We start from the raw sequence: 17,735 nt of genomic DNA on the forward strand, positions 1-17,735 counted from the left end.
TCTTCTCCGGCATTCCCTTCGAAGGTGTCTGCAGCAAAATGAAATGCATCCATGTGATCTCTGTGTTTACCCTTTAATAAGGAATCTTGTCGTCCTTCTCACTGAGAACACATGGAACTGCTCTTTAGTTCACTGTCCTTACACCGAGTTACAGCTCGCCTCATCCACTAACGTCAGAATGTTTTTTACATTCTGACAACTGTACTACTAATTGTCTGGGCAACAAAGACTGGAGTTCTTCTCTAATCTCACAACTTCACATAGTTTTTCTCTTTGCTGCTTTTTGTGCCTGTCTAAAATAGTGTTTAATAACTCCATTGTGAGTGATGTTGGCTATTATTGCACTGCAAGTATGTGATGAAAGCACTTTATTATATACCTTGTATAAAACTAAAATTGTATTTGGTGTTGTGAATATTAATTGGCTTGTTATTTGGCTGGATTTCCTTGGACATTGATTCCAACGAGTCTGTCCCTTCCTCAGGTATTACTGGGGAATAGATCAGAGGCAAATAGTTTCCTGAAATGTTTGGTGATCTTTTTCTAGCTGTGTTTTACTGCTCCTATCTACTTAGCTGATGATGTGTTGCTCTTCATTTTGTCAGCTCATCATTTTCACAATTCCTTCTTTGGATAAGACAAAGGGAAAGCAATTCCCAGCCCCCTAGTGATAGCTGTTGACTTTTATTTGAGAATCATTAATAGCTTAGTTCCTTGCTCCCCTGCTACAGAATATGAATACCTCTTCATTCCCCACCTCCCTGGCAGTTCAAAACTCTGAGGCTGAAAGATTCTTATTTGTGTGTTATTGATAAGTCAGTTATTTATTACTGATTCCGAATTACTCCATAACTGACGGGCATTTCCAGGAGAAGTCTGGCATCATATAAAGATCAGATGAGATATAAACTTTCTTTATAAAAAAAGAGTTTGAAATAGATGTTTTATTGCTATCTGGTAGTTGTGTGATTTTCATTTTGATAATAAATTTTCATTCCAGTTCTCTTTAATTAACAGCATATGAATTACAGTGGACAACAAAAATTTTACTTCCTGAATACCTTTAGGTGTACCTTATGAATTCTGGGCTACTGATCATGAAAATCACCATGAAATTTCCCCATCATGCACCACTTTTTAATAAACTTATGTTTATTATTTCAATTCATAATTCAAGTCAATTAAAATGTTGCCTACAATGTAAGCTGGTAAGTTTCCTATCTTGTCCAGGCATGTTTGGGCATGCTTAGGTGGCCTGGCTGCTGCATGGCAGGACAGGTTTTAGTAATAATTATTGGGTTCAGGATTGTAAGGATGAAATTTGCTATCACTAGGCACATAAATTTCTATGAAGGATTTTGATATTTGAGACAGATGCTTCCCAGAATAACTGATGCCAAGATTAAGGACAGCATTTTTGTTGGTCCACAAATCAAATAGGCCATCAATGACAGGAAATTTGAAGAATTTCTAGTGGGACCGGAGAAAATCACATGGAAGACATTCAAGGAAGTTGTTGGAATTTTTCTCGGCATCTACAGAGCACCAAATTACATGCAGCTGGTTGAAAGCATGCTTCAAGCATTTAAAACCATGAAATGCAACATGTCAGTAAAGATTCATGTTCTGTATTCCCATTTAGACTTTTTCCCTGCAAATCTTGGTGCTGTCAGTGACGAGCATGGTGAAAGGTTTCACCAGGACATTGTGGTCATGGAGAAAAGATACCAGGGCAACTGGTATCTTTACTGGTGAATTATTGTTTGACACTTAAGCAAGAAGCCTCAGACACTGAGTACAAATGAAAATCATTAACAAAATATTTTTAACTTAGTTGAACTATTGCAAAGCATCAGCACCATTATGCAATTAAGCACATTATATTCAATAAAAGTTCATTTGTTGTTACTTCAAATTCCTACGTGATACAAGTAGTCTGAAATTATATTTGTGTTCATCTTCAAGCAGTCAATTATAAACAAAAAAATTCCTGAGGAAACAACACTTTTGATAAAAATTTGTTGTCCAATGTAATGAGTCGGTTTGTTGGGATTTAAATTTGTAGATTATTTTTCAAGGCCTTTGAACTTCTAATCCGGTCACCTTTTAGAACGTGGTAGAAGTGTAAAAGAGAATTATATTGGAGTTCTATGTGTGTACCAGGAGGTTCCAACATTGTCTATTTATAAAATTCTTTGCCATCCCCATGGCTTCCTAGTTTAATATCACAAGTCTGACTCTGTTCCAACACTTCCATATCACAGTTTGTTGGCATTAGGGTTTCTATTGAGTATTAATAGACCAAATTTTATCTCCGCCTATTCTGTGGGTGAACTTTATAAAATAAATAGCAATTATGGATACTCCTTATTGCATGGCTGACTGCACTAAATTATTTATCAGTAATGAACAGGAAGGGTTTTGGACTGCATCGCTGTGATTACTATGGAAGCAACTCAATGCATAAAAGTTCAAGTAAATTTATTATCGAAGTACATATATATCACCATATACAACTTGGGATTTGTTTTCTTAAGGGCATTCACAGCTAATCCAACAAACGTAAATGAATCAATGAAAGGCCTCCCCCAACAGGATGGCCAAACACCCAATGTACAAAAGACATCAAACTGCAAATACAAAAGAAATAAAAGAAACAACAACAATGAATAAATAAATAAATTAATAAATAGCTCGATAAAAGTTGCTGACATGGTTAGAAGTTCAGTTGTTGTTCAAACCAAACATCAGAATTGGGAAGAAATGTATTTTAAGTGACTTTGACCGTGGAATGATTGTTGGTGCCAAATGGGGTGGTCTGAGTATCAGAAACTGCTCATCTCCTGGGTTTTCACAAACATGGGGGCATAGCTTTAAGGTGATTGGAGGAAAGTGTAGGGGGATGTCAGAGGTAAGTTCTTTACACAGAAGATGGCAAGTGTGTGGAATGCAATGCCATGGTGATGGTGACAGAAGCAGATAAATAGGGGCATTTAAGAAACTCTTGGATAGGCTCATGCATGAAAGAAAATGGACCGTGTAAGAGGGTAGGGTTAGGTTGCTTTTAGAGTAGGTTAAAAGGTCGGCACAGCACTGTGGGCTGAAGGGCCTGTAATGTTCTATGAGTTATGGTTTGGCGTCAGGCGAATGTTAGGATTTGTTCATCTCCTGTAAGTGTAGCTAAGAATAGTTCTACGGCCAGCAAACAATTAGTTTGTTCCTCTTATTGAGCATTTCATTATCTGTTAATTTTAAGGAACTGTACTATGCTTTGATACTCTATGTTTTAAAATCTGATGGCTAGTAAGAGCTTCTGTGAGCACAGGAGTTTGTTTTTGCCTCTCTCTTCTTGGCTAGTTGCTTCTCTTCCTCTTTCTCCTTCAACTCCTCTTCATTAATCTTTATCAATTCAGAACATTACAGAGTTGGCAGCACCTTTCAACACCTTGTAAATTGCTACCTGTAAACGAGTACTGTGGCCTACAATGAACAAAGGTAGGCATGGAAACATTAACTTAAAAGTTAAACAAATATCTTGCCTCCGTTTTTCTGGTGACCTTGTTGATGCATTGAAGACTTGTTGAGAATATAAATACAAATGGTTGCTATTTTTAATTAAAGGAAATCTTAGTTTTCTTAAAAAATTATAAATTAAAAAACCTCTTAAATCCTGGGATTAATTTTAAATTTCTAAAATTTCTCTTAGACCTCGTCGGAGATCCCTACTTGTGGAATATGATTTAACAACTCTGGAGGAGTCCAGTACATCTGTTGGCGGTGACAAACTTATTAAGTTGAGATGCTTACACCCCGGCATGTTGTTGGGATGCTGGCAAGTGAGTCCATGCAGCAACCAATTTTGTCAAGCAAGATCGCGCAATCTGAAATTAAGCAGATAGCTAGATAATCGTTTTCTCAACTAGTTGTATCCGGTGGGTAACTGGATCTGGCATTTGCTATTATGATTCACTGTTGTGCACATTTCATTTCCCGCATCAGTGCAAGTGGTTCACTTTAGTTATTTAAAATCAAAAACAAGATCGAGAGATTTTGAGTAACAGATTTTGTAAGTGACAGGTTAGGATATATATTTTTAAAATTTTATTGGAGATAGGCCATGCTAACAGACCCTTTCAGCCGATCTAGCTCAGATACACCCATATGACCAATTAACCTATTTATCCAGTGTCTTTGGAATGTGGGACGAAACTGGAGCAGCTGGAAGAAACCCACGTGGTCACAGAGAGAATGTAGTCACTCCTTCCAGAGAGTGGTGCAATTGAACGTGGGTTGCTGGGAGACTAATCACCTAGCTATTAGGAAAAGATCATTTTCAATGTAATGAACTATGTGCAAATTAGAGGGGCCTCTATTTTAATTATATTAAAAAAAAGAAGTGGTACTGGTAAATCTCCAAAGACCACATTTTTTTTGTAAAATCCTAACTGTGTAGTGTACAGATGCTTTCAACATCTGACCCTGTGCAGTAAGTAATTGTGAAGTCTTTAGACTGGCGAAGACCACGAAAAGCAGGTTTCCTCCTTCACGGTCGGGGCAGTCTTCCCCGTGAAGCACATAATATGTTACCCCTTCACACACCTGTTTATCTCCCCTTCTGCCCCTACCACCCCCCCCCCAACCATTGACAGATTTCTTTATAAGTGCTCTCTTAATACCCACTGTGGAAAGTTCAAAGTAAATTTATTAGCGAAGTATGTATGCCATTTACAAACTTGAGATTCATCTTCTTTGGGGTGCCCACAAAACTAAGAAACAATAGAATCCACGAGAAACATTACACAACAAAGACTGACAAGCATCTTGAGTGCAAAAAAAGAACACTTTGTGGAAGCAATTTTGAAAAAAGTAAACAAATAATACGAAACATAAACCAGAGAGTCCACTGCCATGGAGCTAGTTCAGTACTGAGGTAAGTGAAGCCAGAACGGGAGCCCGACAGCTGCAGGGCAACAACTGTTCCCAAACCTGGTGGCATGGACCCAAGAGCTGCAAGGAGAGAGGGGGCAGGTCAAATTCAGGCAGTTGGGCTGGGCTCAGGTGGAGGATCTTGGCTGACATAGAACATTCTCTGTCCTTTGGCCTCAATACTTCAGCTTTAGAATATGTGGATTCAGGCTTTTAATACTCCAGAAACGGATTGCATCATAATTTAATGAAAAGATATACCAGTATCATGATGGTACTTTCATACAGTAGGCATGATGCACAATTGAAAATGCCTTGTTTTTCAAGGAATGGGGTTCCTAATCATACAGCACAGATCAAAGGTCTGATAAATGTTGTCCAAGGTTACATTCTACAAAAGCATGTGTAGAATTATACACCGTGCTTATTGCTGGGTATCAGACACGAAGACCCAGACATTGAAGAGGATGGTCTGGGGGGGAGGGGGGGTTACATGATTGACAGTGTGGCATTGTTCAGTGTTTTTACTGGGGAAGAAGATGCTGCTGGAGATTTTGGATAGTGATAAGGAGGAAGACACGAATGGCCAGCTGATCTTGAAATGAATAAATCACATTGTCCCGATGGGATGCATCTTGGTTTGCTGAGGAGAATGACGGAAGTTGTTGCAGAGGTAGTGCCGTAATCATGCTAGCAGATGGTGATTTGGGACGGATTCTGAGGATGGAAAACATTACAAATGCTGCACTTAAAAAAGTGATTTGAAAGTAAACCTATTAATTACAGACCCAGTGGATTGATTTCATTTGGGGCTGGAACAATCATTTGGACAAGTGTAGATTGATTTGAAAAAGACAAAATTGATTTTTTAAGTAAATGGTTGATTGTGGTATATATGGACTTCCAAAAGGTAATACAAGATCACAGAATGGGGTTGCCTCCAAATCTGAAGCCCATTGGATAAATGGTGTTGTAGCAATGTCAACAGAAAATTAGTTAAGTTAGCGGAAGCAGTGTAATTAGAGAAAGGCTGCTTATGCAGACTGGAGGAAAAGCTACAATGGTGTTCCCCATTCTGGTGCAGAGTTGCGGCTTTGTATATAAATGGAATTAATTTAGGTGCTGAGGGTATAATTGGCAAGAGTGTAGATGATACAGAACTTGGAGGCATAGTGAACTGTAAGGAGGGTAGTAATATATATGAAGGAGACTGGAATAAGTGGATGACATGTACAGCAGATGAACTTCAACAGTGAAAAATGTGAGTTTGGTCACATTTTGGTGGGAGTGACAAAAAAAAAGAAACAGGAATATTTCTAAAAGTGGTACACATACAGAGATCTGGGCATAATTTCCATGCATAGTTCAGGGGAAATGGTGAGACATGTTTAGGAAGGTATTAGAAAAGTAGATGGGATCCTGTGCATTGTTTTAGAGGCCTTGAGTATACGGTGAACCCTGATAACACAACCGTTTGGTCAGGAGTATCACATCCACTCCAGAGAGGATGGAAAGATGGGATAATTGCAGGGATGAGAGTGTTTAATTATATGAATAGGTTCTAGAAATGGGCATGTTTCTCTTTGGAATAGAGTAGGTTGTGAGAAAATTTGATACTGTATTTAAAATTAACTGCATGTACTATAAATGGAGAGAAATATTTTAATTTCCTGAGAAGTCACAAATGAGGGATCATGGAAGGAAGTGATTGGAAGTAAACTGAAGGTGTCTTATATCTTGTTTACACAGCAAGTAATTAGAGTCTGGAATACAGTGCGTGGGTAGTTGCAAAGACAGATCGCATTATAACACTCAAAAGAGGATCAGGTAATGTGAAGGAAAAATTATAATGCTCTAGGGAGAGGGACTGAGGCCACCTAGAATGCTCATAGAAAAGTAGATACAGACTCAGTGGGTCGAATAACCTCAGGTACTGTTAACTATGTGACACTTATATAGAAATTATAATTGCAATGTAATTTCTAAGGATGTGCAGATACTAATCTATTATAATAGTTGGATTAAAGTGACACCTAGTTTTCATCTCCATAATATGGTGTGTGATGAGCAACAAATTTGTTGTGCAATAATGGTGATACCAGAATTATCTTCCCAGTGAATAATGACAGTTTGGATATAAAATATTGCATTCATCATCACTTGTATTTTGTTTTTGATTGTTCTAGGAAGATGGGGAATTGGCTCTTATTGTTACAAATCTTCATTACCATCAACTCATTGAGAAGAGCACATTGGGGTCAGTTACAAGGTAAGGAGAATTGCTTGTGTCAAAACAGATTATTACAAATAGGTAAGCAATTATTAACTGATACAATCTAATTACATTATATTGATAGAAGATTACTTTTGTTTATAATTGTCAATTTCAAAGAGTAGCTGTTTATCTTAAAAAAAGGCTAAGCTATTCAATATGAGATTTGGACAAACTCATCTTCCCTTTATCGAAAAGGCCTTACTTTGTTATTGTATATTGTGTTGTATTTACATAGTAAAAGTCATGAAACTTAATTTTGCTCAGATTGTTTGATATTTTTAAATTTAAAAGCCCTTATAGGCAGTCACCTCATGAGCCAGTGCTGGATGATGTTGTCTCAGAATATGGGCTTCTTGGCTATCATTGCCATATTACGTTGCACAATGGGAAAAGCTCCTACATGTCTGGTAGCTTTCATAACCTGTTCTGTAGAAAAGGTAAGGGGATTTCCATTTTAATTTGTATATACTTTCACACCACTGATTAAGTTTTGATTGCATTACTCTGTAATGGATCAGGGAAGATTTCGATCTCTCTTCTGTAGAGTTGTTTCTACATAAGATTGTCAGTTTCTGTGGCAGCAGGACCATTATGAAACCAGCAATCAGTCCAGACAGCACTTTGATTATTTGGAGATCTGTTGATAGGTCTGATAGCCGAGAACTCCAGCTTCAAGATATCAAGTTTTGGAACTGCGATTTAGAACTTGTTGAGAATAAGCAAACTAATGATCTTTAAAAAAAAATCTTCAGTGACAATTTTGAGACTATTCTGAAATCTTCTTTTTTGTCAATTTACTTTCAATGCTAATATGTATTTTGCATCAAATTACATGATCAATGATTTAAAAACAAATTTACCACTATATTCCTGTTAAGTTGATAACTGTTGAGGCTGTTTTCTTACCAACACCATCTTGTAATTGCAGAATATATCCAGAATGGCTTCTTGCAAATAGTAGTCATAAGTTTAGAGAAGGAGTCCCAGCATGGCACTATCAGTGGAAGTATTCACATCCCTTGGAATACAGGGTTTCTAAGAGGAAAAATACAGGTATAAGAATCAGTATTTTGTGGTTTGGTAATGATGTTAGCTTTTTACTTGATTAGAAGTCCTATTCAGAGTCCTTATTGTCTTGGACAACTTGAGCTTTATCCAAGTGAGTTCTTGCAGTGCTTATTGATGCAAGATAAGATTTACTTGATAACTGGACAATATTTAAAAAGAAAAGCCTTAAATTGTGCGCTTCCCCTCCATTTTGTCAGTTTTGGAAGTGCACCCAGTGTCTGCTCCTGACTGACAAGGTCAAGGAGCTGGAGCTGGATGTACTCAGGATCATCTGGGAGGCTGAACACCTTGTAATTGAAATTTTTCTTGAGGTGCTTACAGCCAGAGTGCAGGCCTCAGATAGTAGATGGGTGACCACCAGGAGAAGTGAGAGGACTGAGCAGTCAGAGCAGGGTTCCCCTGTGGCCTTTCCCTTCAGGTGAGTTCACAATGGGATTGATTGATTGATTGATTGATTGATTGATTGATTGATTTATTTATTTATTTAGCAGCCTTTTCCTGCAACAACTCATGCTGCCTGACTAGTGAAAAGTTCAAGTACTTAGTAATAAGACTGTAGCTTACAGTTGGTCAAAATCAAGGATCAACTTTATTCACCATATACACACTAGTAATATGCTGTGGTCTGTTGGTCAGGATGTGGTATGTAATATAAAAACATTCAAGAATTATATGAAAATAAGAGGCTAAATTACAGATATGGAATGAAGTGTTGATGAATACGTAAATACTGGCATGAACTATGCTCACGTTTGTATTAAAATTGTTCCTGCAATTGTATTAATGTAAAGTAATTGGTATCTGATGGCATGTAATGAATGTATTGACTTCATTTCAGGAGCATGTATGATTTCATACAAAGCTACGGAAGTTCCATTAAAGTTCAAAGTAAATCTATTATCAAAGTACATGGAGGTCACCATATACAACCCTGAGATTAATTTTCTTGCAGGCATACTGAATAAATCCATGATAGAATAATAAGCATAATAGAGTTGATGGAAGACCACACTAACTTGGGTGTTCAACAAATGTGAAAAAGAAAACAAACTGCAAATACAAAAAGAAAGAAATAATAATAAATAAAAAAGCAATAAATATTGAGAACATGAGATGAAGAGTACTTGAAAGTGAGTCCACGGGTTGTGGCACATTTTAATGATGAAGTGAAGTTATTCCCTTTGGTTCAAGAGCCTGATGGCTGAGAAGTAGTAACTGTTCCTGAACCTGATGGTGTGAGTCCTGAGGCTCCTGTACCTTCTTCCTGTATAATGTACGTTATCTACCTAATGAGGATCTTTGTTACGCAATGATGGATAATCTGGCGTTCCCAAGGTTTGGTTTTATGCAGGTGATATGCCAATACATTGGTCATGGTCCGGTCACCTCCTTCACACACCCTTTCTGTTGATGCTGCCACACACTCAGAATTTTAACAGCTCCTCTCTTGGTTTTCTATCATTTGTCTTTAAGTCAAAGTCAAATTCGGAATCAGAATCAGGTTTATTATCACCGGCATGTGAGATGAAATTTGTTAACTTAGCAGCAGCAGTTCAATGCATAATCTAGCAGAGAGAGAGAAAAAATAATAAATAAAACATAATAATAAATAAGTAAACCAATTACGTATATTGAATAGATTTAAAAATGTTCAAAAACAGAAATACTGTATATTTTTTAATAAGTGAGGTAGTGTCCAAAGCTTCAAGTAACAAGTACCTATATGTCACCATATGCTAGCTTGAGAATCATTTTCTTCCAGGAAAATAAAGAAATGCAATAGAATTTTTGAAAAACTATACATAAACAAGACTGAAAAAAAGCAGCTAATGTGCACAAGAAGACAAATTGTGCAAGCAAAGAAATGAATAATGTGGAGAACATCAGTTGTAGCGCCCTTGAAAGTTAACACATAGGTTGTGGAATCAGTTCAGAGTTGAGATAAACAAAGCTATCCATACTGATTCAGAGGCCTGATGGTTGGTGGATAATAACTTTTCCTGAACCTGGTGGTGTGGGATGCAGAACTCCTGTACCTCCATCTCAGTGGCATCTGTGAGAAGAGAGCATGGCATGGATGATGGATGCTGCTTTTTGTGGCATCGCTCCATGTAGATGTGCACAATGGTGGGAAGGGTTTGTCTGTGGACTAGTATGCATATACTACTTCTATCGACTTTTCTGTTCCTGAGCATTGGTGGCCATGATGCAACCAGTTAGGATACTGTGCATCTGTTCATTAAGGTTTCTGGTGACATTCTTTTATGCCGACACATACAATGTGCTGGAGGAACTCAGCAGATCAGGCAGCTTCTATGAAAATGAACAAATGTTTGGCATTTTGGACCGAGACCCTTCTTCAGGACTGGAAAGTAGTAGGAAGACACCAGAATAAAAAGGTAGGGCTGGAGAAGAAGGACAAGCTGGAAGGTGATGGGTGAAGCTAATTGGATGGGAAAAGTGAAGGGCTGGAGAAGAAGGAATCTGATAGAGACGAGAGTGGACCACGAGTGAAAGGGAAGGAGGAGGAGGTGACGGGTGAGGAGAAGAGGTGAGAGGCCAGAATGGGTAATAGAAGAGGAGGGAGAACATAATTGCAGGAAGGAGAAATCGATGATCATATCATCAGGTTGGAGGCTACCTAGATGGATTATGAAATGTTGCTCTTCCACCTTGGAGAGTGGTCCCATCAAGGCCACAGAGGAAGCTGTGGACCAATGCATTAGAATGGAGATGGGAATTAAACTGGTTAGGCACCAGCAAATTCCTCCTTTGGTACCAGTGACATAAGTAGAAAGGGGGAAGAGGTCTGAGCAGCGAGTAGAGGGAGTTGAAGAGACTGGAGAGCATGATGTCCAAGGTAGTAATCTCTGAACTACATGCTGGTCAGGGCAAGAATGGAAAGATAGTCCATACGAATGAATACACACACAAAATGCTGGAGGAGCTCAGCCGGCCAGGCAGCGTCCATGGAAAAGTGTAAACAATTGACATTACGGGCGAAGACCTTTCATCAGAACTAGATGTGTTGCTTAGATTTCCAGCATCTGCAGATTCTCTCAGCCGAGTGGGGCAGGGTTTCAGTTTTCTGGATCAGTGGGATCTCTTCTAAGGAAGGTATGATCTGTTCAAAAAGGACAGTTACACCTATACCATTTTACTTGTGGATAGGTTTGCTAGAGCTGTTGGGGAGGTTTAAACAAATTTGCTAGGGAGATGGGAACCAGAGTGATGGGGCAATTGGTTTAAAAGCCGATGCACTGTGTAGTGGGATTATGAGGATGGGAGGGCAAATGATAGGATGATGGGGCAAAATTTCAGTCAGTAGGATGAGTTGAAGTGTAACAAGGAGGAAAAATCACAACAGGTAATGAATACAAGAATGAAGGTATCGTATTTGAATGTGTTCATTGTACAGAATGGGGTAGGTGATCTTGTAGTGTAGTTAGAGATTTCCAGATATGATGCCGTGGGCATTACTGAATTGTAGCTGAAAGAAGGTCATAGTTGGGAACTTAACATCCAAGAATGCACTTTGTATCAAAAGGTCAAGCAGATAGGCAGAGGAGATGGGGTGGCAGTGTTGGGGAACAAATGAAATTGAATCTTTAGAAAAGGTGATTATGGGATCGCAAGATGTGGAATCCTTGTGGGTAAGAGTTAAGAAATAGCAAGGGTAAAAATACCCTGATGGGAGGTATATAGGTTCCTGAACAGTTGCCAGAATGCAGGATATAAATTTCACTGGCAAATTGGAAGAAGGGAAATGTTACAACAGTTATGTGGGTTTTCAATATGCAGGTAGATTGGGAAAATCTAGTTGATGCTAGGCCCCAAGAGATGGAAATTATAGAATACCTAGGAGATGGCTTTTTAGAGCAGCTTGTGGTTGACCCCACTTGGGAAAATGCAATTCTGTATTGGGTGTTGTGTAATGAACCAGAATTGATAGGGGAGTTCAAGGTAAAAGGGATTTTTAGGAGGCAATGATCATGATATGATAGAATTCACCCTGAAGTTTGAGAGCGAGAAGATAATGTCAGATGTATCATTATTGAAGTGGAGTAAAGGGAATTACAGAGGCATGAGAGAGGAGCTGGCCGAAGTTTAATGGAAAGGGTCACAAGCAGGGATGATGGCAGAACTGCAATAGATAGTGTTTCTGGGGGCAATTTGGAAGGGGTGGGATAGATGCATCCCAAAGATGAAGAAGTATTCTTAAGGGAGGATGAGGCAACTGTAGCCAATAAGGGAAGTCAAAGGCAGCATAAAAGCAAAAAAAGAGAGCATATTTTATAGAAAAGGTTAGTGAGAAGTTAGAGGATTGTAAACCTTTTTAAAAACCAACAGAAGGCAACTACAAAAAACACAAGGACAGAAAAGATGAAATATGAAGATAAGCTAGTCAATAATATCAAAGAGGCTACCTAAAGTTCTTTTTTACATATATATAGAGTGCAAAGGATGGGAGAGAGTAGATAATGGACCGCTGGAGAAATGATGCTCAAGAGGTGGTAATAAGTTACAAAGAAATGGTGGACCAACTTTTAAGTACTTTGCATCAGTTTTCACTGTTGACTACATTAGCAATAAGCCAGAAATTCGAGTGTTTGGGAGAAGGTGTGCAGTTCCTATTACAGGTTAAGTACCCCTTATCCAAAAATCCAAAATCTGTAAACTTCTGAAATTGGAAAATCTGATATGATGTTACAAATGGAAAATTCTACAAGGTGCTTGGAAGGTCCCCAGGTGATGCACAGGTCTCTGTGTACCACAGACCATTCTGAGAAGTGACCTTGTGTGTAATGAACATAAGTTAATGAAAAATGGAAAAGCACTGCATAAAGCGAAAAATGAAGGTGGCGATAATGTAAGGAAAGAGTGGATTTTTCAGTGTCGAGTGAAAGTATAGTTTAACTTTATGCTGAGCATGAAACAAGCAAAGATCTATCATACAAATTAAAGTTAATTGTGAATATTTAACAAGCTGGATAAGTGGGTAGAAATTTAAGAAAAGGAATGCATTACATTTTTGAAGCATTTGTTTATTTATGAGGCAGCACAGATTCTGTTTGCTAAGATCAACACATATGAAAGCCAGAACAAATCTATAGTGCTGATTGTTTTTATACCTTATATAAACCCTAAAAAAATACAAACAGTGTACTGTATCTTTTTAATCAAAACATGGCATTATAGATAGAGAGTGAAACCCTGCCGTTGTTTATTGTCGTTCAACAGCTGATTCAGGTTTTCTCCTGATGTTCCTGTGTTGCTGTTGTTACCCTGCATACGTGACATTTTCATTATATTAATAGTATACAATAATTTTTACTGTCAAGTACAGATGTGTGATGAACAAGTGTAAGACAGACTGCTCACCATTTGCACATAAATTCAGAGTTAACAATAATGGTGATCCCAAGCTATCTTGGAATACATCCCAAAATCTGAAAAAAAAAATCCAGAATACGAAACACTTCTAGCCCCAGGCATTTCAGATGAGGGGTTCTCAACTTATACTAAGGAGAAGGTTCTTGGGAAGCTGAAAGATCTGCAGGTAGGTAAATCACCTGGACCAGATGGACTACACCCCAGATTCTGAAAGAGGTAACTGGAAAGATTGTGAAAGCATTAGTAATGTTCTTTCAAGAATCACTAGATTTTGAAATGGTTCTGGAGGAATGGAAAACTGCAAAGCCAGCTCCACTTTTTAGGAAAGGAGGGAGGCAGACGGAAGAAAATTATGAGGTATTGCACATGAGGCTGGTGAACAAGGTAAGAAACCATGGTATTACAGGAAGGACATTAACCTGGATAGAAGATTGGCTGACTGCCCGGAGGCAAAGAGCAGGAGTAAAGGACCCTCTTCTTGTTAGCTGTCAGCGACTAGTGGTGTTCCACAAGGGTTAATGTTGGACAGATTCTTTTTACGCTATATGTCAACAATTTGGATGAAGGAATTGATGGTTTTGTGGCCAAGTTTGCTGATGATTTGAAGATGGGGCAGATGGTGTTGATGAAACAGGGAGGCTGCAGAAGGACTTGGATTGGGAGAATGGACAAAGAAGTGGCAGAAGTGGAATATAGTATAGGGAAGTGTATGGCAATGCATTTTGGTAAAAGGAATAAAACTGTAGACCTCATGCAGTATTCCCTAAACTTGCAGGTTGAGTCGGTGGTGAGGAAGGCAAATGCAATGTTAGCATTCATTTTGAGAGTACTATAAAATACAAGCAAGGCTGTACTGCTGAGGTTTATAAAAGCATTGGTCAGTCTACATTTTTATAGTATTGTGAGCACCTTTGATCCTTTATCTAACAGAAGATGTGCTGGCATTGGAGAGGTTCCTGAGAATGATTCTGGGAATGAAAGGGTTAATGCATGAGGAGCGTTTGATGACTATGAGTCTGTACTCAATGGATTTTTGAAGAATCGTGGGTGGGATGTGGGTGGATCTTATTGAAACCTATCTAATATTGAAAGGCCTACGTAGAGTGGATGTGCAGAAGATATTCCCTATAGTGGGTGAGTCTGGGATGCCCATTTAGAACAGGGATGAAAAGGAATTTCTTTAGCCAGAAGGTGATGAATCTGTGCAGTTCATTTCCAGAGATGGCTGTGGAGGCCAAGTCATTTAGTATTTTTAAAACAGTGGTTCATGGGTTCTTGGTTAGTTTAGGTCATCAAAGTTTAGGGAAGAAGACAGGAGAATGAGGCTGAGAGGGGAAATGAATCAGCCAAGATGGAATGGTGGAACAGACTCGATGGGCCAAATGGCCCATAGTCTAACTGTCTTTGATTTTCAGGCTGAGCAACGTCACTTGCATAGCTGCCAAGGTCTGAAGCTATATTCCAGTTCATGCTGTGATCTTTCATGGAAAATAATGCTCTCAGAACTTTTGCAATGTAAAATGCAGTGGTCTAGGTTTCCCATTGTATGGCAAAATGCAAGCTGATTGTTATACTATTGCAAAAACGTTATATTGTTGTCTGTTGTGGCAAGATTTTATGTTATTGCAGTGTTATTCAGCACTACTTCAAAAGATTATACTGCATTCTTTTAGAGGAACTCAGCAGGTCAAGCAGCATCTATGGAGAGGAATCAGCAGTCAACAATTCAGGCAAAGACCCTGATGAAGGGTCTCAGCTCAAACGTCAACTGCTTATTCCTTTCCATAGACGCTGCCTGACCTGCTGAGTTCCTCCAGCATTTTCTATGTGTTGCTCTGGATTTCCACAATCTGATGAATCTCCTTACTGCGTTGTTTTTCAGCATTGTTGCTTGATGGATGTGACTGTTTTGGATGAAGCAGAAAAGCCATTCTGGTGTGTTAGCTCAGCTGTGGCTTTGCAGACAGTTCCTGCATCTGACATAAGATACAGATATCTGGGCAAGAGGCAGACAATTGACTACAAGGATCACGAAGGAAAAGTTCACATGGAACTAATGTGGTTGGAAGAAGAACAACAATATTATGTGGTCAATCTTGTTCTTTACCTTACTGTTGAAAAAGTCAATGCCTGGTTTGCAACAAGTTATTAATTCAATGCATTAATATCTAAATGATAGCCTTAAGAAAATGATTGCTCCATGCATGTGGCAACATGTGTGAATCATAATGCTGTATTGAGGCTTCCAGCGTTAAAAGTTATTTTGGAAAATCTTATTTGATTTGATTATGACCCTAGTAATTGGATTTTTGCCTTATACCCTCCTTCCTAAAGGGTTACTTTCCTTTAAAGACATTTACTGAGATTGATTGCTTGCTTACACTTGGCAATACTTTTTCACCACTCAAATTGCAGGGTATGGTTGTCTGCTGAAACTTTGTTCCATTAACAAAATTATGACTCCATTTGGAAGGGTCACAGTTCTCTTTCAAGGTTGATCTGCTGCATTTCCTTGCATCTGTGGCAGTGTCAGGAAAGAGGGATGGCTTACGTTGCTTTTGCTGGTAATCTTGCTTCAATTCATTATTTGCACAGAATTCATCTAGTTAGGGTAATGTAGCCTCTTGTTGCTGTGCACAGTACCACGTTAGAAATGTTCTCTCACAATGACACTTTTGTTAAATACAGAAGATTTAAGCATGATTAATAATTAAAATGGGCTAATTTCCAAATTTTGACTGGTGATCTTATGTTCTAAATTTTTGAAGCAACTGTATGGGTCGACACTAAAGTTTAAATATGAAATTACACTAATTTCAGAGAGCACTACACTGGTCTTTGCTTTTATCTTTTATCAGCCAGGATATAGGAGGTCTCTGGTTACTGTAGGGCATAGTAATTAAAGGCTAGAATTTGTGTTAGTGCCTCAGGCTACCATAAAGCTATCTGAGCCATATTTCAGGGTTTACAAGTTGTTTGAGAATCTGCATGAAGGTGTAATTTGCACGTTCAGTTCTTGAGCTGTTGTATACATCTAGTGAAGAGGATCAATTTAAACATGAAAAGCAGTTGAAGTATTACTCTGTGGCCTCATCATTTTCTCACACAAACTAATTTCTTTGAAACTGGGGTTATATTAAACAACTCAAAAATAAATTGTGAGGATAGGGAAAGTCCATAAATTACATAGATATGTGAGAAAGAATTTTGAATAAAACACATTTCAAAGAATTTTAATTACAAGATGTATACCCCTGTCATTTATTATATATTAGATTATAGTGCAGCTACAACCATATGAAGTCATTGATCTACTGAGCAGGAAACTCAGCCAGTGATAATTTCCTCCTTTCTGCAACCAACCAACCAACCCTAGAGGCAATGTTTCCTTGTAGATAAAGATGTCTTATACAGTAAGATAAAATAGATCTAAACTCTTCTATCTACTTTTATCTTTCCCCTGTCTCCCCACACCTAGTTCTTGAGATGAAATTTTTTCCTTTTGGACATATATCTGCACACTTTTTGGTTGCTTGTTCTAAAGCTACGGAATTTCCTCCACAAGCCTCTCTGCTTCTGCCATTAAAAATTGGCAAAATACTCCTAAGAGAGAGAAGGCACTGCAGATGCTGATTTCAAGAGTTAAAAAAAAATTAACGGCTGGAGGAGCTCAATAGGTCAAGCAGCACCTGTGGAACCAGAAGAATGGTCAAAGTTTCAGGCACTGTGGTTCAGGAAGGAGAGTGCAGAGGGAAGGTGGTCAGTATAGATGTATGAAGGAAGAGTGAGAAGAAGGCTGGTATGTGAAAGGTGGAAACAGATTTCGGGGGATGGGAGTGGAGCCAGTGGGAGAGGAGAGTGTTGAGACTGATAGTGATAAGTGGAACTAGATATATCAAGAAGAAAATAGGCAGAGAGAGCTGGTTGGGGGAAGGGTAAGTGGTAGGGGGAATCATGAAAGAGGGATGAAGGGCACATGGAACCAGGTGGGGGAGTGGATAGGAAAGGTGAATGAAGGGAGAATGTCCCATTGATGGTAGGGGACATTAAAAAAAATAAAGCCGTGTAGAAG

General features: G+C 38.6%; 1 protein-coding gene across 2 annotated transcripts in view; it reads left to right on the forward strand.

The window, feature by feature from the left end:
* Positions 1-16,395, forward strand: part of fbxo15 (F-box protein 15) — a 32,961-nt gene extending 16,566 nt beyond the window's left edge. For both annotated transcript variants that reach the window (XM_059971442.1, XM_059971436.1), the window contains 5 exons: positions 3,707-3,836; positions 7,113-7,195; positions 7,493-7,638; positions 8,130-8,254; positions 15,546-16,395. In XM_059971442.1, coding sequence (XP_059827425.1) covers positions 3,707-3,836; positions 7,113-7,195; positions 7,493-7,638; positions 8,130-8,254; positions 15,546-15,815 — 754 coding nt within the window. In that variant the 3' untranslated portion in view covers positions 15,816-16,395. The remainder of the gene's footprint in view (positions 1-3,706; positions 3,837-7,112; positions 7,196-7,492; positions 7,639-8,129; positions 8,255-15,545) is intronic.
* Positions 16,396-17,735: the final 1,340 nt, after the last annotated feature.

The sequence above is a fragment of the Hypanus sabinus genome, chromosome 1 (assembly GCF_030144855.1).
Source record: "Hypanus sabinus isolate sHypSab1 chromosome 1, sHypSab1.hap1, whole genome shotgun sequence".
NCBI lineage: Eukaryota > Metazoa > Chordata > Chondrichthyes > Myliobatiformes > Dasyatidae > Hypanus > Hypanus sabinus.